The sequence below is a fragment of the Chenopodium album genome, chromosome 2 (genome assembly GCF_948465745.1).
Source record: "Chenopodium album chromosome 2, dcCheAlbu1.1, whole genome shotgun sequence".
Lineage (NCBI taxonomy): Eukaryota > Viridiplantae > Streptophyta > Magnoliopsida > Caryophyllales > Amaranthaceae > Chenopodium > Chenopodium album.
Window position 1 is genome coordinate 77,251,302 of NC_137835.1, and position 22,780 is coordinate 77,274,081.

The following is a 22,780-nucleotide window of genomic DNA, read 5'->3' on the forward strand; positions in this document are numbered from 1 at the left end:
TTCAGTAAAACATTGCAAAATAACTAAAAAAAATTTTAAAAAAAAAAAAAAAAAAATATTAAGTGCGATCTTCAATTACCTTGCTGTACAAATTGGTGTAAAAAAATTTAAAAACGTTCTTTAAAGGATTCGCTTGTCAATTTGCAAAACTTGGAGTAAAAATTGGTAGAATTTGTGAAAAAAATGAAAAATTTTAAGTTTGGTAGTAGTTTGTGAAAAAGGGAGGAAATAAATCGAGAAACAACTTTTATAAGAATAAAAAAAAAACAGCCGTTATGTGGAGCCGATGCTCGAAAACTGGTCGGAGTATAAGTCGGGTGGTAAAACCTACATTTTTTGTAAAATATGGGTGGTATTTTTAATTTCAAAAAAATTGATGGTTATTTCAATACATAGTACATTTTGGGGTGGTAATTTACAAAAAAATCCTTCTTTCAAATTAGGCTGTAAAAATTAAGATTGTCCAAACCTCCACAATTTTTATATACCTTGATTTTCTTTTTAATACTTGAATTTATCATTGCATTTCCGAAGTGAAGCTAATATTACAATTGCAACTAATATGTAGAAAAAAAAAAAAAAAAAATCCTGCATTAATTAGTAGCTTGCAAATAATTTTAAAAAAAATTGAGAAGATAATAGTTATAGGGGAAAATTAAAATTTCATTATAACTGACAAAGGGCATAAACTTCAACTCACAAGAGTCAGAATTTTCCCCTTACATTTCCTGTCCTATATACAACTTAAAGCCAAAACGAACAGTTTAACACCCATTAACAGATTGAACAACGTTACATAAGTCCATTTTTAAAAGGAAAATTTGTTAATCCATGAAATTAGGAAAAAAGCCCATAAAAAGGAAAAAGCTTTCATCATCCTACTTGAGCTCTTCAGTCCACCATCTCATCGTCCTCATCATCAAGCTCCTCGATCTTTAACTTCTTTGCAGCTTGTGTGGCGTTACTTCGTGGTCCATTAGGGACTTGAATCAGGACCTCAGCCCTCTGTCCAGTTGCAGCATTAACCATCCCACCAGTTTGCTCCACGCGGTACACAAGTCCATCCATCCCAGCATCAATGAAGACGGTTGAATTCTCATCAATTTCCTCCTTGATGAGCATTTTCGACAATTCTGTGACGACTTTCTTTTCTAACCATCTCCTAATAGGCCTTGCACCATATACCTAATGACCAGAAAGATTAAAAAGTTAGTACAAAAAACATACAGCATGTTACAATATTGAAGAAGGAAAAATAGTTAGGACACCAGAAATACTTACTGGATCGTAACTCTCTGCTAAGATGTAATCTAGAGCACCATCTGTAACTGCCAAGGCAACACCCCTCTCAGCAAGACGTTTAGCCACATCCTTCATTTGCAGCCTAGCAACCTTGCTTAGTTGCTCATGTGATAGAGGATCAAATATTACAACCTCGTCCAACCGATTGAGCAGTTCAGGCTTGAAGTGTCTTTTTACCTGTGAACAACAATGCAACATTGTTAATACATTCGCTCACTAATTTAAGTTAAAAATTTTAAATCATACAAAACAATATTTGGAGTTCCAAGATAATTACCTCTGCCATAACTCTCTCTCGAGCAGTCTCCATTGTGCTCTTGCCCGAAAGTCCAGCAAGGAGATGCTCTGCACCAAGATTAGATGTCATTATGATCACTGTGTTCCTGAAGTCAACAGTCCGCCCTTGCCCATCTGTCAGCCTTCCATCATCAAGAACTTGCAAGAGTGTGTTGAAGACAGAAGTGTGGGCCTTTTCAACTTCATCGAATAATACAACACTGTAAGGCCTTCTTCTGACAGCCTCTGTCAATTGCCCGCCCTCTTCATGGCCAACATACCCTGGAGGAGCACCAATTAATCTGGCCACAGAGTGTTGCTCCATATACTCTGACATATCGATTCTCACCAGCAAATTCTCATCATCGAAAAGCTGTTCTGCAAGAGCCTTGGCAAGTTCAGTTTTCCCAACACCTGTTGGACCCAAGAACAAGAAAGAACCAGTTGGTTGTTGAGGTCTCCCTAGTCCAGCTCTAGATCTCAGTACGGCTTCTGCAACAGATGCAACTGCACTGTTTTGACCCACCACTCTTTGGTGCAATTTCTCATCCAGGCCAATTAGCTTTTCCTTCTCATTCTCACCCAGTCTGGTGACTGGAATACCAGTCCATCGGCTCACCACTTCTGCAATCTGCTCTGGCCCAACAGTTTCAGTCAACAATTCAACATCGGTAGCATTAGATTCCAATCTAGCAATAGCTGCCTCGACTTCCTGGATTGCTCCATACCTTAAATCAGCAGCCCTTGCAAGATCATATCTTCTTTCAGCCTCTTGTGCAGAAATAATGAGCTCTTCCCTTTTTTGCTTCAGTCTACGGAGCTCATCAATCCTCTCCTTCTCCTTCATATATTTCATCTTTAGAGGCTGAAGTTTATCCCTCAAGTCCTCAAGCTCCTTAGTAACCTCCACTAACCGTGCTTTGCTAGCTTTATCTTTTTCCTTCTCAAGAGCATGGAGCTCAATTTCTAACTGCATTCTCTTCCTCTCCAAATTATCTATCTCCTCTGGCTGGCTGTCTAGCTGAACTCTGACATTTGCACATGCCTCATCAACCAAATCAATAGCCTTATCAGGTAGATGACGACCTGTAATATATCTGGCAGATAGTTGTGCAGCAACCACCAAGGCTCTATCTTGGATTCGAACTCCATGGTGACCTTCATACTTTTCCTTCAACCCTCGAAGGATACTGATCGTATCAGGAACACTTGGCTCAGCAACATACACTTGCTGGAAACGCCTCTCGAATGCTGCATCCTTCTCCACATACTTCCTATACTCCTCAAGGGTTGTTGCACCAATGCAACGAAGTTGACCCCTGGCAAGCATAGGCTTAAACAAATTTGCAGCATCCATGGAACCTTCAGTTCTTCCTGCTCCTAGGACAAGGTGGATTTCATCAATAAAGAGAATGACTTTCCCTTCAGCTTCTTCCACCTCTTTTAACACAGCTTTCAACCTCTCCTCAAATTCACCCCTGTACTTGGCTCCAGCAACTAGAGCACCCATATCCAATGCAATTAGCCTGACATCAGAAAGGTTGCTCGGAACATCACCGCTCACAATCCTTTGAGCCAGGCCTTCAACAACAGCAGTTTTACCCACACCCGGTTCACCAATCAACACAGGATTGTTCTTAGTCCTCCTTGATAGGATTCTTACAACCCTCCGAATCTCCTCATCACGACCAATCACAGGGTCGAGTTTCCCAGCCTGCTCAACCAAATCACGGCCATAAGTTTTCAAGGCTTGGAAAGTGGCGTCTCCCGTAGCACTTTCCACTTTCTTCCCATCCTTCCCACGAAGCTTCTCAACCTCAGCCTTCACTCTGGCCATCGCAACCCCAGCCTCCTTGAGCAGATCAGAAACTTGAGAATCCTCAATAATCCCCAAAATCAAGTGATCAACAGCCAAATGCGAATCCCCACGAGATTTCTGAAGAGACTGAGCACGTCGAATAGCTTTCATGAGAGTAGTGCTAGCTGGAACCTGTTCAGGTGGAGGACTTTGAGATGGAAGATTCTTAATAGCCCTCTTGAACACCCTTTCCACCGAGTTAGAAGCCTCATCGCTGCCACCAGCATGTGACACCGCTTGGCAAAGGATACCACCAGGTTCACCAATCAAGGTGGTGGCAACATGAAGTGGAGTAATCTGTACATGTCCATTGCTCAATGCCAATTCATGAGCAGCAAGTAGTGTCTCATTTGTCTTGTGGGTAAACTTATCAGGATTCATATTCGATCACCTATTGTACATTGCACACAAATAGTAAGTTCAACAATTCACTAACAAATTACAAATCCACAAATATTAAGTTCAACAATTCACTAACAAATTACAAATCCACAAATAGTAAGTTCAACAATTCACTAACAAATTACAAATCCACAAACCAAAAATCATCACCAAATGCAACCAAATTATAAGAACTCATAGACCATTATTCACAAACCATTAACACAAGAAATATTATTTCTATTACTAAATACTGATTTTTCAATTGAAATGCATCCAATTACAAAATTATACCTTTCGATTATCAAGAAATACTAGATCAATTAATTCACAGTGCGATAAACATCCTCTGTATAACTAATTTATCAGTAGTAATGCAATACAGAAATCAAATTTCAGGATTAAACTAACTTGAACACTATAATTCTGGCTCAAATCCATAAAAGCATTAACATTGATGATTATTATGTCAAAATAACAATGATTCCAGCATTCTACATAAAATTATACAAAATTCGAACAAATTGAAACAAATCATACATTTTCAGTGTAATTAAGAGCTACCACATCCCTAATTTCACAAAAATGATTAACATTGAAGTTTTCCAGTTTATTACACTACAAGTCTACAACCAACAATCATACAAAAAAGTAAGAACATAAATGAAATCACACTCAAATCACTGATTCAAAATTCAAACTAATATAGTGTAAATCAAAATAATTACACACAGAAGTTATAATCAAGAAACAGAGCAGAAACAGAACAAAATTCAATATAAAAGCAGACATTCAAAGGAAATCAAACATGCAAAATAAGAATGAAAACAAACAACTAAAATCAAAAAGAAAAGTGTAGGAGAAGAAGCAAATACCTTTGAGAAACAATCGAAAAGCTTTGAAATGAAATTTGAAGATGAACTAACTGTGAATCTTTGATTTCGAAGAAAACGATCGAAATTGAAGAGCGTAGTATGAGAGAGAAAAGGTGAGATTGAATTGATTTAGTGTTGGTTCAAAAAATTGTTTGTGAATTGTGAACTGTGAGTGAATGAGCGAAGAAATGGAGGGGTTTTTGATGAGGAGAGAGAGAGGAGTCTGGAAGTCGGATGATTTTCCTAGAATTTACTAGAATTTTCATCATTACTTTGCGCTTTTTTTTTTCCTTTTTTTTTTTTTTTTTTTTGGGAGTAAGGGGGATTAAATGCAGAACTCCATTTGTTAATATTTTTATCCATATCTTACTCCCAGTGCACCACCGCACCGCACAGGGTACTCCAGGTTTAGGTTTGTAAAATTTATAGTGCTCCGTATTATTTTGCCGTGTGATAGGGGTTACTTCGTTAGTGTAATAAGGGTTACTTCGTTAGTGTAAAAGGCGTTACTTCGTCGGTGTTATTTGATTACTTGGTTAGTTTTATATGGATTACTTAGTATATATTACACGGGTTACTTGGTCAATTTAAAATGGGTTACTTTGTTCTTTTAAATGGTCACACGGTGCGGTTGGCCACACATAAGACGAACTGTTTTATGATCTATAGCTTTAATTTAGTCGACACCATTTGACTTTTATAATATTCACAAATTATACTTTGACTAACTTTTTATGATCTATAGCTACAAAAAAAAAATGTCATGTGGGATATTGTTTGAATCGTCTCAATGAATATTTTATTAATATCTGTTTTTAACTTTTTATGATTTTACAATGTTTGCAATTAGAAATTTTTATCGTTAAATGTGCATTAATAAGCGTGATAATAGAAAGGTATCAATAAAAAACTTATATATTATTTTTAAATAAGTACACGTCATTGATTTATAAGATTCATGTTATTGTGAAGTGAACTTATTATTTCAATTTATATACATTTTACTGTATTTTTGAAATAAGTGGTCGGAATTTTTCATTTAAGGCACGCGTCGCACCTAACACCATAGTTGGTGGTGTTTTAGCAACTACGCAAAGTTCAAGGTGCTCAATGCACCTAAACCATACTTCAAATTGTTGCGACCAATTTTATCTTTAAAATTTAAAAATGAGCAAAAAAAAAAAAATTATATAAATCAGTAAAAATAATTTTAAAAAAAAAAAATACTCCCTTTATTTCTATGTGCAATCATATGTAGATATTGGAGTATGGCCATAGACTGGTACTCCGTAACATACTCCCTCTCATACTATAGTTCTTGTTTTCCAATTTTGGAGATTCAAAATGTTGTTTTAGGATAGTATGTAAAGTCCATTATACCCTCACTTTTTTTAACTTTATTCGTACTTCCTAACTTACCCTTGAATTTTGCACATGTTTTAAACTTTTCTTACTTTCTCTCTAACTTTTGTCTATATTGTATGTTTTACTTTTATTTTATCTACTTTCTCCTCCTATTTCTTAAATACCCGAAAAAACACAAATAAAAACTATATTACGGAACGGATGGAGTAGAAAGTAGAGAGAATAAAGCCACGTATTTGTGTTAATGATTTGTAGTTTTGTACGTATAGAAAGGCATTGGACCCAGCAAGAATATTTAAAAAAAAAAAAAAAAAAAAAAAAAGGAAAAAGAAAAAAGAAAAAAAGTAGTCATAAAAAAAATGGATATTGAAATGGAAAAGTCTAGATTGAACCAGAACAGATGTTTGCTACTTTAGGAAATAAAAATCAGTGGGCAGTTTTCTAGATTCTAGAACATGGGTCTTTTATCGGACTAGCTGACTACGTGGCCATATAATTGACAAATGGATTAAACAACCCAACTACCATTAACTATATAACTCACCAAAATAAAGAAATACCGTATATATTAAGGGGTCGTTTGGTTCGCACAAGGAAATCGGAATGGAATAAACAAAGGGAAAGGAGAAGAATGGAATGAAAATACCCTTTTTTTTGCTTCGTTGTTTGTTTTTAAAACAAGGGAATCAATCCCACCACCACCACAACCACCACACAATTCATATGGTTTTCATCATTCCCAGCCACGAAACCCCTCGCCGGCCCTCCCCCTCCCCTCGCCGCCCTTCACAAACTCTCCCCCACCACTCGTTGGGCCCAAAACGACGAAACTCCCCTCGAAAAACCTCCCTTAGGGTTTTCGGAGGTTTTTCGAGGTAGGGGAGGGGTTTTTGGGCGGCGAGGGGAGGGGGTTTTGAGCGGCGCGCGTTTATCGGTGGGCGGCAAGGGGAGGGGGTTTTGAGCGGCGCGCGTTTATCGGTGGGCGGCGAGGGGAGGGGAAGGGGCGGCTAGGGTTTCGCGGGTGGTGGGAGAGAGATCGGGGCTAGGGGTGGTTTTTGCATGGGAGGGGAGGGCGGTGAGGCTTGAGGGAGGGGCAGCGGTGGTCAGGGTAGGGGCGGCGGTGGTCGGGCTGATTTTCCGGTGGTGTTGGTAGGTGTGAAGGTGGTGATGTGGTGGTGATGTGGTGGTGTGAAGGTGGGTAGGGAAAGGGAATAGGAAAGTATAGGTGGGTGGGGAATGGAGTTGGAAGGATTTGGGGTAATGGGGAGGGTAATGGGAATGATTAAAAGTGCTAAACAAACATCAACAAAGGGAATGGGCCCAATTGATTCTCATTCCCTTTCCTGATTACCCCCAACCAAACGGCCCCTAAATATACGGAGTTCTTCGTAATATCTTTCATCTACTCTTCTACCGTTTTATTACTCATATTTTTAACATTTTTTTTGGTGTTTAAAAAGATAATCAATCCCAAAATCTCATGAAATCGGGAGGAAAACTCTAACCACTTGATATTGAGGAGATTTCTTAGCTCACTAGTATAGTACCCGTGCATTGCACGGTGGTGATAAGTAATGTTTCCATAGTTTTTTTTATATATTTTGTTGTTGATATCATTTTAAAATAACTTGGTTTGTTTTTAAATTTGGTATATAAATATTAACAAAACATATACATAGTCTTTTTTAATGTTTATTATTTATTGTTGCATTATAATATTTACTACAATGTTATGTAAAATTTTCTAAAATGATGGCTAGACAAAACATATTTAATGTATCATCATCTATTGAGCTTATATGTTTAGAGTGGAAGCTTAAAAAATGTATATAATTAGCTATCAATATCTAATATTGTTGTATATTGAAAAGATTCAACAGTGGTAATGAGTATACAACAATATTGATGCCAAAGTCAAGTTTCGTATTTTTAGTTTTAAACCTACTTAATCCTAAAATCTAGCTAGTAAAAGGAAAGGGCAAAAAAAATAAATAAATAAATAAATTGATGATATCATAAATAAATTTGGAGGAAAAAATTTTAATGATAGTTTGACACATAGGATACTTTAAGGAATTGATGACATCAATATATTTTGTTTTAGTAATAGTTAATAGATTTGCAAAACACATATGTTATCACAAATAAGTTTAAAGTCCAATAAATTTTAATAGGTAAGTTAAATAAGCTCCGATATACAAAGTATTTTAATTTGGTCCAACAAAATTTACTCCCTAACTTGGTTTAATCAAATTTTATCAGATGTAATGAATTCCAACATCTTATATGTTCAGATCAAATAATTTTAAAAAAAATCCCTCAAAAAAAAAAAAATTAAAAATTTTAGAATAGGGTGCACAATAACTTATTGTGCGTGCACCCAACCATCTACTGTATTTTTGAAATGTAATTATATCATACGAAATGTATTATCGTCTAGAAACCGATTATATCATTTCCAATGTAAATACGTAGTATATCATTTAAAAAGTGAATACATCAACAACAACCACACACACACACACACAAAAAAAAAAAAAAAAAAAAAAAAAAAAGTATCAAAAAGTAATTCATCCAAAAGATTATTATATCATCTTAAAATACGAATATATCATTCACACAATATGACTCACAACAGCATAATTATATCATTTAAGAAAGTAATTATATCATCCACAATGTGATTATATTATTTAAAAGTGTCAAAGAATGGGTCTACAATAACTTAGTGTAGATTAAGTCCATACAAGACCTTCTAAATAATTTTATATTCCAAGATGATTTTGTTTCGCGGGTATTAAGAAAGTTAAATAAAAAGAAGTAAAAGTGTATTGGAAAGATAAATTTACATGGGGTTTGGTTTGTAAAAAAGTAGAGAGAGAAAGTAATAAAAGTATATGGGGAAGCTAATTTTGCACAAATATTATAGCAAATTGGTGGGAATTTTAATGCAAATGGGTCATTCTTTTTGGGATTAAAATTAGGCCAAATGGGTCGTTCTTTCGGGGACGGAGGGAGTAGGACACCTTACAAAAAAAGAAAAGAAAAAAGTCAGGTTAGTAGGCCACTACCACAATTTGACAAAATAGAGCAAAAATAACTGTAAACTTGTAAAGTGATGTGAAAGATAGTAAAAAATTCCGTTTTTTTCATAAAAAGGAAAAGAATTACATCATGATATCTCCTTTCATGTAAAAAAAATCCTAACAACTCTAAATTAGCCATCACTTGCAACACAATTTTACACAAATCATCTATATACTCTTTATCAACAGGAAGCCAAAATTTGTATTTATTATGCCACTAATTAAGAGAAATAACACATTTGAACCATAATTATTCTCTTTCTTCCTTTCGGAAACCCTTTTAGAAACCCTCTCCACGAATTGTTACGTAAGGGCTGAAACTGCATTGTCCACAGGAATCAAGATAAGCACCATGCATCATCCCCAGGACATGAATTGCTATGCAATCTGAACTGAAAATTTGTTTAACTGAAGTTAAGATGATGTGTATTGGACACCTTCAATAAATGCAAAATTTGTGCACAGATCAGAAATAATGTATCTCATTGTCTCAATAATCAATACGAAGGCAGTATTAGCTAAAGAATATCTTTTTTAAAAATTACACATAATGTTCAGAGATAAATTGTGCACTCCAAATAAATTTATATCTAAAGCATCTCAACTCAGCAGGCAGATAGAAAGAGAGAGAGAGAGAGAGAAAATTTAAGTGACATGAACCGGGAAACAATCAGAGTAATGACAACATACAAAGGCTGAAATAGCAAGGTCCTCAGGAATCAGGGTTAAATAGAAAACTTTTCAAGTAATGTTCTGCTCACATGAATGTTATTGGGTAAATGTTAGTCCTTCAAGTGTCATTACCTCAGTCCTCAAAAAGTGTATCGAGAATAAGATATTGATGTCATAAAAAACAAACAGACTACTCCGCACTGTCAAATTCAGTTCACAAAAACGTAATACGTGCTTGCTAAAATAGAAGGATGATACTCACTTTTGAATTTTGATCAATAAACGCTTCAATCCTCATCACTCTCATAAACAACTGCCATCCGACGATGTGTAGTAGGCTTCTTACGAGGAGACTCCTCATCCGAATCTATCTCCTTACGTTTAAGGCTACCTCTAGCTTCCTTGGTCATCTGCTTTGGCTCCTAATATAGAAACAAATGCATAAAGGAATTTAGGATGAAACTGAAAACCTCATGCATTAATAAACACCATTAATGGATAAAAAAAGATTTTGCACTGCAACAATATGAAATATGATTATTATCAGGTATATGCATAACAACTTTTTAACTAGTCCAATATTGACTTGCTGTCTAAGCATTACAGCCTAAAACATCATAAATTATACTCCATCTTATATGAACATTAAAATGATAATTCATAAAACAAACTTTCTAAATCACATTTTCCAAATCATCTTCAAAATCATTTCAGCTGAGAAAAAAACATATAAAGTAGGCCAATTGCACACCTCAGCCTCCTCTTCTGAAGCTCCACCAACAGCCTCCCCTTGCTCCTCATCCTCTGAATCTTGCCATTCTGGCTCTGAATCCTCCATTCTACGTTCAGGAGATCTTTCCTCTTCCCCACCATCAGTTTCATATTCGGACTCGTCTCTTTCACTGTCAGAGAAATCCACTGGGCGTCGAGAAGTTTTTGGAGCATTTGATAATTTTCGAGGAAAGTCTTTATGCCCTTGAGCCTTAAAGCAAGAACAATACCATCAAGAAGAGATCACTCATATGAGGTCATATATTTATATTTATATACATGATAAAAATGAGAGACATTAACATCAACTCTTACCTTCTTGGCATTAATGATGCGCTTCTCAGCTCTAGCTTCTGCCTCTAGCTCATCCTCAAAACGATGCCTATCACGACGAGGATCATAATAATTTGCTTCGTCATCCTGTCAAGATACCAACGTTAACAGTGTTTGTTATTCTTGCAAACTACATAGTCAACTCAAAAGGAGCAACTCCCTTATTTCAAACTACAGTCATTAAGCAAAGAAGAAGACTAGCTCCTAGTTTGGCTTAAAAGTATTTGAAACAAGATGACCTCAAAGTTATTATATATTATTTAACATAATATGCTGGCACATTATAGACAGAGGTGATTGAGAAAGAACCTCTTCAAGTGCGTCCTCTAAAAATCCAGGAGAAAGTTGTCGACCTCTATCTGATGATTTTGCGTACTTCCGATTCACTCTCTCACGCTTCTTGTTCAGAATCGAATTGGCTTTGATTGTCTGACTTTCAGCCTGCAAAGACACATCTTTAACATCTGCACAACCATATGGTTAATAAGCAAAAGCTTTTCAATGATACCAATTACCTTTTCTTTTTGCTCTTTCTCCCTCTCAGGATCAACATCAGTTATACAGTTCTTAACCTTGTAGACCTTTTTATGCCTCGAGTCCACAAGTGCCGTCAACAAGCGATGAGAATTTGATGTCAGAGATGATGGCATAAATCTCATCTTTTTAAGAAGCTTGCCTTGTGATTGAAGAATTCCCTGACACAAATATATCCAAAATACAATTATCAAGTGAAAATAAACCCAGCAATGATAGATATAGATTTGTGATAAGAGTTAAATTGGTATGCAGCTGCCCAGCAATTAAGAACAGGCCACAAGGAATCAGAACATGCATATAAGTCAACAACACTTAGAAGCATTAGAAGAGTTTGCTACCAAATTGAGGAAGACAAAGAGTTTCCCAAAAAAGACATTAGTTTAAACTTTAAAAAGTATCTGGTGTGGAACGAACAATAAAGCTATTAGAGATAAGTAGTTAATGAGCAATAGACATGAGCCTGCTGTGAAAGTTTGAAAGAATAGAGTCTCAAAAATTGAGTTTGCACTCTCTATAAATAGGCTGCATACCAGGTGATTGTTACTATTCTTGTTGCAGAGTCACTGAAAATGTTTTAAGTGGGCTGGAAATCTATAATAATATCCATACAAGTATACACTTGAGGTATCAAAATCCTAAGTCGCCATATTGAGCAAGACTGTCAGCAGCCACAAAATCTTGGTCCCAAATTTCCCCAAGGAAAATATACACATAGTCGCATCTTGCACACTCTAAGAGAAAGCTATCAGGTATGGGGGGTTGGGAAAGTCAGTAATAGTTGTTATTTTGCAGTTGATGCTTACAGTAAATTTTTTTTTTTTTTAAAAAAAAAAAAAAAAAAAAGTAATCCAATGAGTTAAAAAGTTTCAAAAGTTGTGTACACAATAATTTTTATTTAAACCGTTAATCGCCTCAAGATATCCATAGATTTTGGCCGCCAGTAAATAGTAAGAAACAAAGTGGTCACAGAAATACAAGTTGAAAGCAAGAAGTTAAATCTGCAAACTGCTTGTCCATAATTAAAATCAACATATCAAATTCAAAAAGGAAAGCAACACCTCTTCACAGTTCACACACACCCCTGCTACAGGTGAAAATTGATCTGCGGGCAAGCCCCTAGTAGCTGAAAAGCTACAGTTAGGTTACTGCCTCGTACTTTACACGCACACAAACAATTAAATAGAAAGAAGAAAACAACAGACATCAGCCCTCAATTGAATGAGGAGAGAGAAAAGGGGGAGAAAAAGAACAACAGCCACATGAGGGAGCACCGGAGCAGAGAGAAACTGCTAGGATACAGAAATATGCTCACGGGAGAATGGAGACAACCAGCTGGTGCAGCGAGCATGGTGTTCAGCTTGAACACTTTATTTACATCTTGTTGTGATGGACATTGCCTTCATTAGGTAGATTAGGGTTTCTCTCAAACCCTCAATCTGAATATTAAGCAGATATGGACAGATTAATTGGGTGAATTCCCATTCTACATAGCCCTCCTCCTTGAGATGTGTAAAAGACTCAAAAGTGAATGCAAACTAAAGGATAAGACAAGATGCAACGTAAAAACTGAGAACCATGTGCACTGGACCAGATCAATTTATTCTGCCCAAGTAAAGATTACTTGTGTAGACATGCGAGAACTTCTTTTAATATTCTGCTTCTTAACGAATTCCTTTGATTCCTTTCCACAATTAATGAGTCTCAATATAAGTTCAACCAGTCATGCACTGAACAGGTCACTGTTCAAACCTCTGGTTAAAATATCCTCTAACTTATTGTATAAATAACCATATACCATCAGAATTGATCAGTTGGGTTGCACTCCAGATGGATATGCATTGACAGTTTTCATCTCATTATACCAAGATATGAAGAAACAGAGATACCAAGGGTTAAAAATGTGACCAACTATGTAATTTAGAATAATTTCAAGCTAGAGATGGGAGAAGGAAGAAAAGGAGGAACAAAAATAAATACCTTGCCATGTCTAAGGAAAAGGTATGCATTATCATGCTGAGCATCCTGCACAGATATATCAAGAACCTCATTCCCGATCAGCAATTGTAGACTGCCATCTGACCACCTCACATAGCGTGCATTGCTCTCATACTGAGAAAGACAAATAAATGTTAAATAGGCTAGAAGCATAGAATAATTTAAAACTCCCTCCATCCCATAAAAACTTGCATTAGCCTTTTGAGCAAACATAGAAGGAGAAAAGTAAAAAAGGGATAAATAAGAAAAACTGTTAAGTACATACAGAAAAGTAGGGGAAAGTGAAGGCAAGCTGGAGTGGATAAACAGAGAATTCCCAGAAAAGGATAGTGCAAATTATATTGGGATACAGAAAAAAGGAACCAGACAATTATGTTTGACAAAGTAGAAGACATAGTTCAACCAAATGTAACTAGCAGAGGGCAATCAAAACCAAGATGTTGGGAAAAAAAATCTAAAAATGGAAGAAATAACATTCAGTGATATAATCACATACAATTAAAAGCTACATCCCAACATCATCTAAAAGCTGGAAGTTATGTTTATAAAAAAGCCGATCCATTCGGGTATTCACCAATATAAATATGAGAATTAGCTCTATAACAGGAGTTTATCTTTCCAGACCGCAGAATTTTTCTTCCCTTTTCAGTTTAAAACATTTACATTGTATCAGAGCTGCAATTCAGCAATAAATTTATACATTAACAAATTTTTAAAACTTGATAATTTGACTAGATCAAGGATACACCCAGAACTCTATAAGTCTGGAGGTATAAACTATAAACCAGGAAAGTAAACCCCCAACAATCTCGCCCTTCGAGAACAAAGATAATTGAATCAAAATGCCCAGAAGAAATAGGAGGTTCTGGAACAAAATGATAACAATTTAGTGATTTTGAAAAGGAGCTAAGACACTACACAAAGACACAGCTGACCTACTTTACTAGCTGGTTCTGAATCTCTATAACAAGTAATATACTACCTCTGTTTCTTTTTAGTTGCAATAAAGGAATTTTATATGTCTCACAAATAGTACCCCTCTGTTGCAACTATAAAGAAATGGAGGTAGTAATTAACTAATTATGTATACAACACATCAATATCTACAAGTTCTGACAGAAAGAAGTAAAGAACCAGTCCCCAATGTAGTAAAATAGCACACAGTCCCATTTTTTCTAAAAAAAAAAAAAAAAACTATATATTTATTAAGATGTTACTGTATAAACAATATATAGCACCATGAGAGGGTTTCCGATAGGCAAACTGGACAGCATAAGAAGTGTTTAATTGGACAATTTTCAGTATTCAGTAATGTATCCGGAATTCTGGATCAAATAATGGACTAAATCAAATGCTTTATAGACTATCCATCATCTGCTGTTAATGTCCATGACTCAATGGAGCTTATAACTTCCAATCAGTGGTCTAGAGCAGATAGCCCCTACAGTTCAACAAGTTTAAAGCAGAAGTATGATATGCAGGTATCCATGTGGGATAGAATAGAGAAGTTTCACTTACAGCTAATGTTCCATCTGGCTTTTTCACAGTTCTCCAACGTACAATGTTGTTCTCCAAACGAATTCGTTTTTTGGCACCAGATTCGTCAGTCACAAAGACGTCCTCTTCCACAAATGTCTTGGGATCAAATGGTTTTGGATCAATACCCATAATATTCGAAACTCTAATCATGTTCATCTGTGAGAAAATTCAAGCTACAACACATCAGGTACAAAATAACTATTAACAGCAGACCAAACTGCCATAATACACAAGCTGGAAAATTAGGCTCTGTTTGGTTCATCTAATTTTGTCTAAAATAAATTTCCATTGTCCTATCTGAAAATATTTTAATCTATTTCATCTGACATTATTTTATTTTATCTGATTATAATATTTGAATTTTCTGAACTTATTTTGTCTGAACTTTTTTATTTTATTTTTAGTATTTTTTATTTATCTAAATTATTTTCACTTCCTCTGTTCCAACTTTATGCTTTTATTGCACCATGAGGGATTTCGCGTTTCCCAATGCATTACTTTGGCTATTAATATCTTTAATTACACTTTTGTACTATTCAAAAAAAAAAATTACACTTTTATAAATATTATAAAAAAAATGATATTTGAAAAGTAGATTTTGAGACGAATCTAAGTAAATCCCACATGTTGATGTTTTTCATAAAGGATAAATCACAAAAAATGATCAAAGAAGATTAAGTGAATAGTGTAAAAGTTCATATGGTGCAATAAAGAAAAACGGAGGAAGTATTATATTTGAACTTAATATATGTTATTTTATCCAAGCAATCTCAACTTATTTTTCCTAAAATAAAATAAGATAAAACAATACAAGACAAACAAATCCTTACAGTTTGTTTGGTTAATGTTAAGGGATGGAAAAGAAGGGGAGGGGAGGGGAGGGAAGGGGAAGGAAGAATAATGGGTTTTCCTTCCAAATCTCTCCATTATTGGAGGGATCATTTTCTTAAAATTTAATCCCTCCATTTCTCTTCCCTCTGATTCATTTCATCCCTAATTTGCTATCCAAATAAAAGATACTCCCTCCTTCCATTTTCCTTCCCTCCATTTCCATTAATCCAAACACACTCTTAGAAAGGATGATTTATCCAATTAATCCAAAATATTCAGAAATCTAAAGGAATATCAACTACGATTCACATAATTCCATCCGCAATGATAATCTATCAAACAATGCAAGAATTAATCAAACGATCAAAGCCCATGACATACCAAACTTTGATCATGTTTGCCAAAAAATTCAATTACCATGCAGCAGTTACCCCACATGATTAGCAACAACCCAATTAGAGGAGAGGATAAGACAAAAAATTTCAGGCCTTGTGTACTTGGATATAAAAACTTGAATATGGAATGAGAGGAGAGGATATTACCTTCTCAGGGTCTGCAGGAGGTGGACGCAAAGGAATTTCTAACTCCATTGGGGGGCCAACAGGTTTCTCTTTAAGCTTAGCTTCAATTTCTTCTTCTGACCCATATTGAGCATCCTCGTCACGAACTAAATCATCCGGCCTCAGATTCTTCTCATAGCTTTCTTCTTCTTCAACAGGGGACCTCTATTAAACGAAACGAAAATGTTTTACCTCTATACACAGCAGCAGTTAATAAAACCAAACAGATAAAAATAATACAGCTAAAACCTTACTTGCTCCATATCATGCTGAACACCATAATCTGCTGGCTCTTCTTCATCAGAATCTCCAAATACGTCACGAATTTCAGCAGTTGATTGAGCTACATGAGTCATATCCCTCTCTTCTTCAGGAGATTCCCTGTTAAATATTTTTGTTCAGTAAATAAGAATACTACTTCATAACTGAATGCAGGATAGTGTTTCAAAAAGTATTTTATGTTTCAACCAGATCGAACACCACTAACCCAGTAATCTCCGGATGTGGATCTTTAAAATATCATTTCTTAAACATCATGATTAGCAACATATAATTAGGGATGAATGTGTCTCATTTCCCATTCATATTTTCCCTGACAAGCACCCCCCTCTAACCCTTTAGTAAATTAGTAAGCTACCTTTTAAAATCATCACCATTAAAAATACACCCCCTCCCTTCAGGCCTTTGCTTGAACTCCAATCTTTTGTTAAACTATATCATAGTCTCCCCTCTCCTTATCTAACTAAGGTCAATCACGGGGAGTTCCTTACTCGCTTGTACCACTTAATTACACTTCGTGATATGAATGTTGAGAATATAAATAAAATAACAATCTAAGAAAAGTTGGCTCTTCAAAGTTCACAAACCAATGAAGCAATTTTCTCTCTTTCCCTTGTTTACCTCTCTCTGACACTTTGGATTTTTCTTCTCAAATGCTATATGTCCACCTTAAAAGTAAAATATGAATAAATCTTAAACTAGTCACACAATCAAATAAAGCTTTAGTTGTGCTGCTATATGCAAAGTTGATTGCTTAATGTAGCACTGATTCAATAAGTGAAGGGAGTAATATAACTTCTGCTTTTATTTAAACAGGTGTATTCAACACAGTATGATGTGATAGTATGATATATAGTCCTTTGATATTTTTTTTATGATTAGCAAGGCTAAGTAATATTGGCTCCCTGAAAAGAAAGTATAAGTTGATGCCATTTTAAGTTAAGTCGATAACCTATTTACCCAATACGTTCTATTGTATCAATCACGCAAACAATCATATATCATCAGCTTGCCAGCATTAAGGCTGAAAATTACTATAACAACTAGCACTTGATTAAAGTTTGTTTTTCCCAATAGAGATCCTCTATTCCATCGTACATCCCATAATCTGTCCCATTGTAAACAAATGTGCCAAATCATTCACATCCACTAATCATATTAAATAACTTATATTAAGTTGGTTGTGTGCCCAGTTCATAAAGAGGTGAGACACATATTGAAACATATGATATCAAAATTCCCAATCAGTAACAGACTTGACAATGATTGAAAATAACATAGGTATAATTTTACGTTATCCAAACAAGAAAATATAATTTGTCATAAGCTACTACACAGGGAACTCAATGACTATCTTGGGAAGCAAACAACAATGCCATCAGAAATTAGCCTATTGACATGAGAAAAGGCAATTAAACAGCCAATATATGCTTTGTACCTCTTAAAAAAGCTGACTAGTGTAATTAAAAAAGAACACACAAAACCAGTGCCAAATCTGCCAGCTTCATCTCTCTACTAAAAGATATGAAATCCTATAACATGAGTTGAGAAGCTTAATAATAGTATTACTCATGTAAATCATTTGAGTGTAAAATCATAGCACAATTAGACTATGGCTTATACCAGTTGCCCCTAGTTACAATATTTAGATACTTAACCATAGCTTATAGCCTGTAATAGATTGGCCCTAAATATGAATCCAATTTACAACATATGCTAGCAGGTTATCTAGCCATGATTTCATGCAAGTTTATTCTGTTTGAAACCACAGCATGAGGATACCATGTCACAAATCAAATTGCTTCAGATATAAGGAGTTAGCTCTTCATGTAGAAAATGAAATAAGAAGTCAACAATTAATAGGGGAAACTAGCATGAATCACATGACATAACAAAGAAAGTGGAGAAAGGAAATAATATGAACACTCATTTGCCTTAGTAGCTTTCTGCAGAAAGAAGCAGAAGAGGTTTTGTTCAGAACTTTTTATATATTCACAATGCTATCCGAAATAAAAGATATTCAGCAAAAATAACTGTTCAAGAAACATCTGGAAGACGATAAACATTGTAATTTGACAAACACACACACACCAAAAATAAATAAATAAATAAATAAAATTGAAGAATTTGAATTACCCGTGGCTTCTAGTCTGACCAACTTCTTCATCATCGGGGTCAATGTAATGGGGTTCTTGTTCTTCAGACCTTTCTGATCCACTGTCAACTACATCCCTTCTTCTACTAGTTACTACTTTTTGGGCATAATCCTCTTTCTCATCACTATCAGATTCTCTTGCCTCACTTTCTTCATGTTGCTCACCAACCTCTACTTCTTGAGAACTTTGTTCTCTCTCACCTTCACTTTCTCCAACTTCTGGTTCTTCCTCACGATACTCACCCTCACTCTCGCCTTCTGCCTCACCTTGCCCCTCTACAAAAGCTTCAGCTTCAACCTCTTGTTCAGCACCTCCATCATTTTCATCCTATCCCTCACAATACAAGATTTCCATAAGCACTAAGCACAAATTCTACAATGCTTTGGTAAAATACTACAAACACCAAAAATGAAATGAGTAAAAAAGCTTCTTTATCCAGTACTACTTACTGTCAATCTCAATTCACATGCCAATGATAAGTAAAAAGCATAGTATAGCGAAAGCATAAATGAACTCCAGAGGGGATCATGATATAAAACCTACTACAAAAAGAAGATAAACTCTGGTAGAAATCGAAGATGAACTCCATGATATAAAGCCATATACACAACATTAATGGGTCCCAACTCCCAACTTCCCACACACATTTTTAGTAGTATAATGATATCTTCTGTATGATTTCCATTTTCAAAATAATTCAGCTTACTATTATCGCCCTAACTCAAAGGAAGATTGACTCCCACATTATTTCACCCAAAAAATCCTAAATTGGTACATCTTATTATTTCAATAACTGCCCTTTTGAGTAGACGGGTCGTATATGTGTCAATGTTTGTGTATATTAGGGTCTGTTCTGATTTATTGAATTGATTAAAGCTTAACTGAAGTGAATATTTTATGATAGAAGGAAATTAGGAACTGAAGTGAACGGAACTGACCGGAAAATAAGCTGAAGAGCAGGCCCTTAGTACCATACGATTTCTCTTTTCAAAAAAACATAAACAGGTTACTAGCATTGCCCTAATTCAAAGGAAAATTGGATTCCCACATTATTTTCACCCAAAAAGAACCTAAATCAACACATTACTATTCCAATAGCAGGTTAAACGGGTCGTGTTCGTGTTCGTGTGGATGTTTGGGTTTACTTCACCTCAATCAAGTATCAAACATTGCCCCAACCAAATCAAACTTACAATTAATAAACATAAATCAAACCCTAAACCTAAAATCAAATCCAGAAATCATAAAAACAACGAACACACAATCAAATTGAATTCAAAAAACAAATTAAAACTTACTGAAACATAATTGGGGCGGTGTTGATTAGATTCATGCTCGGAATCAATTTCTTCCTCTTCTTCTTCATCATCAGAATTAACTCCGAAGAGATTTTGCATCATTTGCTGCCGTTTTTCTCCTTCGTCCTTCATCTTTCAGAATTTAATCCCTTCAAATTTTGTTCGATTTGCTTCGAATTTGCAGAAACACTCGCTTTCTATTTCTCTCTCCTACTTTGGTTTCTGCCTGTAGCGAAGTCGGAGGTTCTTACTTTACTTCTACGATCCTACGGACTTACGGAGTATACTTCGAGTTCGAGTCTACGGTGTATTTAAGTATATTCCGTACTTCCGTAGGTCCCGAAATAAAAATCTTATGAAAAAATTGAGCTCTTTCCCTAAATAATGTTGGGAAATTATCTAATTCTCAAATTGGGTGTATTAGCCCCAACACTTTTATTGGAGGTGTAAAGTAACCCCATAACTTTTACTTGTAGCAAATTAACCCTACAACTTAATATAATTGTGCAATCAAAACCTATACATCAAATTTGAGCAAAATCACATTAAAATATATAAATTTCATAAAATATACTCCAATAAAAGACAAAAAAAAGTTAAAAAAATTAATTACATCCAAAATATTGTGCATACATTATCATACATATTAAATACATACTATAAAATATAGAAATTATCGACACTGAAATATGACAAAGGGCGAAAAAATTAACGGAATTTAGCAAACCATCATACTTGATTAATCTCTTCAATTGCTCACATTTAATTGAAATGGTAAAAAATATAACGCATGTATAATACTCTTAATGCTTATTATTAATACAAAAAATTAGCATGTTTTGATGAATTTATTGTTAAATAATGATGCTCTGATGTACGTTGCACGATATGTTAAGTTTTGGGGTCCATTTGCTATAATTAAAAGTTAAGGGGGTAATTTGAACATAGAGTTAAAGTCTTGGTGCTAATTTGCTATATTTCCCTTCCCGAATTACAGCTACTCTTTTTTTAATTCCCACCATACCGTCCACGTCGCCGGTTCAGTGGGAATTTTTTAAAAAAACGGGATTATTAGAAAACCGCTACTTTAGCGGTGTGCTAGCGAAAACCGCTACTTCAAGTAGCAATTTACATATTAGAAACCGCTACTTGAAGTAGCGGTTTGTATTTATTAATTAATTTTTTAATAAAATCACTTTCTCCCCTTCCATTGTAAAGTAATTCAGCAGAATCATCCAAAAAGAAAAATAAAAAATAAAAAATAAAAAATTCGAACGACACTCCTCAAGTAGCCTTCCAACGCAGCAATCCCTCGCGTTGGAAGCCGTTTTCGCCCCCATCGACGCCTTTCTACGGTTGTTTGCCGACAATGATTGTTGTGAGAATATAACCAGAAACGAGGATATATCAAAGGATTTGTGATTGCCGACACCGATTGCACGTCAAATTGCATCGATTATCAAAGGTTTATGGAACTTGGGGATACAACTATTCAAGTACTTGAAGGTTTAATTTTGACTGATTTACAGATATTTTGTTTTTAAAGAAAAACTCACAAAACAAACCCATAAACCGCTACTTAGCAGTGTTTTGAGGAAAACCGCTACTTGAAGTAGCGGTTTACAAAATTAAAACCGCTACTTGAAGTAGCGGTTTGTTGCTGGACCGAGAAAAAAAACAAAAAAAAAACCGATTTTGTTTTCCTTAGCTGATGTGGACGGTATAATGGGAATTAAAAAAAAGAGTAGCTGTAATTAGGGAATTAGATAATTTCCCAACATTATTTAGGGAAAGGGCCCAAAAAAATTCCTCGAATACTCCCTCCGCCTAGCAATAAATAGTTATATTATACGGAGTACTTAGGTGCTCTCAATTATGTGCAATAAATGTTTTTTTTTTCATTTTTAGTACTCCCTGTTCTTGTTTGGAATCTTTGACTTTTTTTAACAAGAGATAATCTTCTAAATTTCTCTTAATCTATAAGAACAAATATAGTCATGTGAGATCTAATTTGATTCGTCTTGGTGAGTAGATTATTAGTATCTGACTTTTATAATTTTTGCTAGTGTGAGATTAAAGATATTTGCAGTTAAAGATGAGTAAAAATTTACATCGATTTACGAAACAGGAACATCATTCTAAAACGGAGGGACTAACTTTTTTCCGACAAATTGACTACGAAGTATAATGCTCTTACTTAAAAAATTATAACCTTAATTACATACTTAAAACAAAAGTAATTAAAACTAATATAATTTTTTTTTGAGGCAATAATATAATGTTATTAATCTCATGATTTTTCAATTTTTTTTTTCCGACAAGTTGACTATAATGCCCTTACTTAAAAATTTATAACCTTAATTACATACTTAAAACAAAAGTAATTAACACTAATATAATGTTTTTTTTTGAGGAAATAATATAATGTTACTAATCTCATAATTTTTCAAAATTCATCATAATTTTCAACACAGAGTAAATCCTTATTGATATGCCATATTAACAAAGACAGTTTCTATGGGCGTGGAATTGACAATTCAACTGCTTTAGTAAGGGTTATGACGTCCAATTAAAAGAAGTCGGTAACTGCTCACTACCGGTGTCAACTTGTACATGGTCAACAATCAGTTGAAAAAAAAAAAAAAAAAAAAAAAAAACCTGTTCGT

The 22,780-nt window shown here is 34.9% G+C and overlaps 2 protein-coding genes across 4 annotated transcripts; both read right to left on the reverse strand.

Moving 5' to 3' along the window:
* Positions 1–644: 644 nt before the first annotated feature.
* On the reverse strand, positions 645–4,980 carry LOC145601283 (chaperone protein ClpB1-like). The gene is made up of 4 exons (XM_081657275.1): positions 4,693–4,980; positions 1,580–3,827; positions 1,282–1,479; positions 645–1,185 (listed from the first exon to the last, which is right to left on the reverse strand). The coding sequence occupies exons 2-4, from the start codon at positions 3,815–3,817 to the stop codon at positions 892–894; spliced, it is 2,730 nt and encodes a 909-aa protein (XP_081513401.1). The 5' UTR covers positions 3,818–3,827; positions 4,693–4,980; the 3' UTR covers positions 645–891.
* A 4,210-nt stretch (positions 4,981–9,190) lies between these two features.
* Positions 9,191–20,398, reverse strand: LOC145588479 (protein LEO1 homolog). 3 transcript variants are annotated; one of them, XM_081645135.1, is made up of 12 exons: positions 20,115–20,398; positions 18,797–19,143; positions 16,636–16,762; positions 16,364–16,546; positions 14,970–15,146; positions 13,434–13,565; positions 11,435–11,614; positions 11,229–11,360; positions 10,902–11,006; positions 10,567–10,797; positions 10,078–10,237; positions 9,191–9,530 (listed from the first exon to the last, which is right to left on the reverse strand). In XM_081645135.1, the coding sequence occupies exons 1-11, from the start codon at positions 20,244–20,246 to the stop codon at positions 10,103–10,105; spliced, it is 1,881 nt and encodes a 626-aa protein (XP_081501261.1). In that variant the 5' UTR covers positions 20,247–20,398; the 3' UTR covers positions 9,191–9,530; positions 10,078–10,102. The 3 variants fall into 3 exon arrangements, with proteins under 3 accessions (XP_081501261.1, XP_081501268.1, XP_081501255.1); XM_081645142.1 differs by having other exon boundaries at positions 9,191–9,580; XM_081645129.1 differs by having other exon boundaries at positions 9,191–9,535; positions 20,115–20,397.
* Between the last annotated feature and the right edge of the window lie 2,382 nt (positions 20,399–22,780).

Excerpts from the sequence above, each read along its gene's own strand:
- LOC145601283 (XM_081657275.1), bottom strand. The coding sequence starts at position 3,817 with ATGAATCCTGATAAGTTTACCCACAAGACAAATGAGACACTACTTGCT. Across the intron at positions 1,480-1,579 it reads GAGAGAGAGTTATGGCAGAG|GTAAAAAGACACTTCAAGCC; the intron begins GTAATTATCTTG and ends TGTTGTTCACAG. Across the intron at positions 1,186-1,281 it reads TAGCAGAGAGTTACGATCCA|GTATATGGTGCAAGGCCTAT; the intron begins GTAAGTATTTCT and ends TCTGGTCATTAG.
- LOC145588479 (XM_081645135.1), bottom strand. The coding sequence starts at position 20,246 with ATGAAGGACGAAGGAGAAAAACGGCAGCAAATGATGCAAAATCTCTTC. Across the intron at positions 16,547-16,635 it reads TTCAGCATGATATGGAGCAA|AGGTCCCCTGTTGAAGAAGA; the intron begins GTAAGGTTTTAG and ends TTCGTTTAATAG. Across the intron at positions 10,798-10,901 it reads GCATCATTAATGCCAAGAAG|GCTCAAGGGCATAAAGACTT; the intron begins GTAAGAGTTGAT and ends TCTTGCTTTAAG.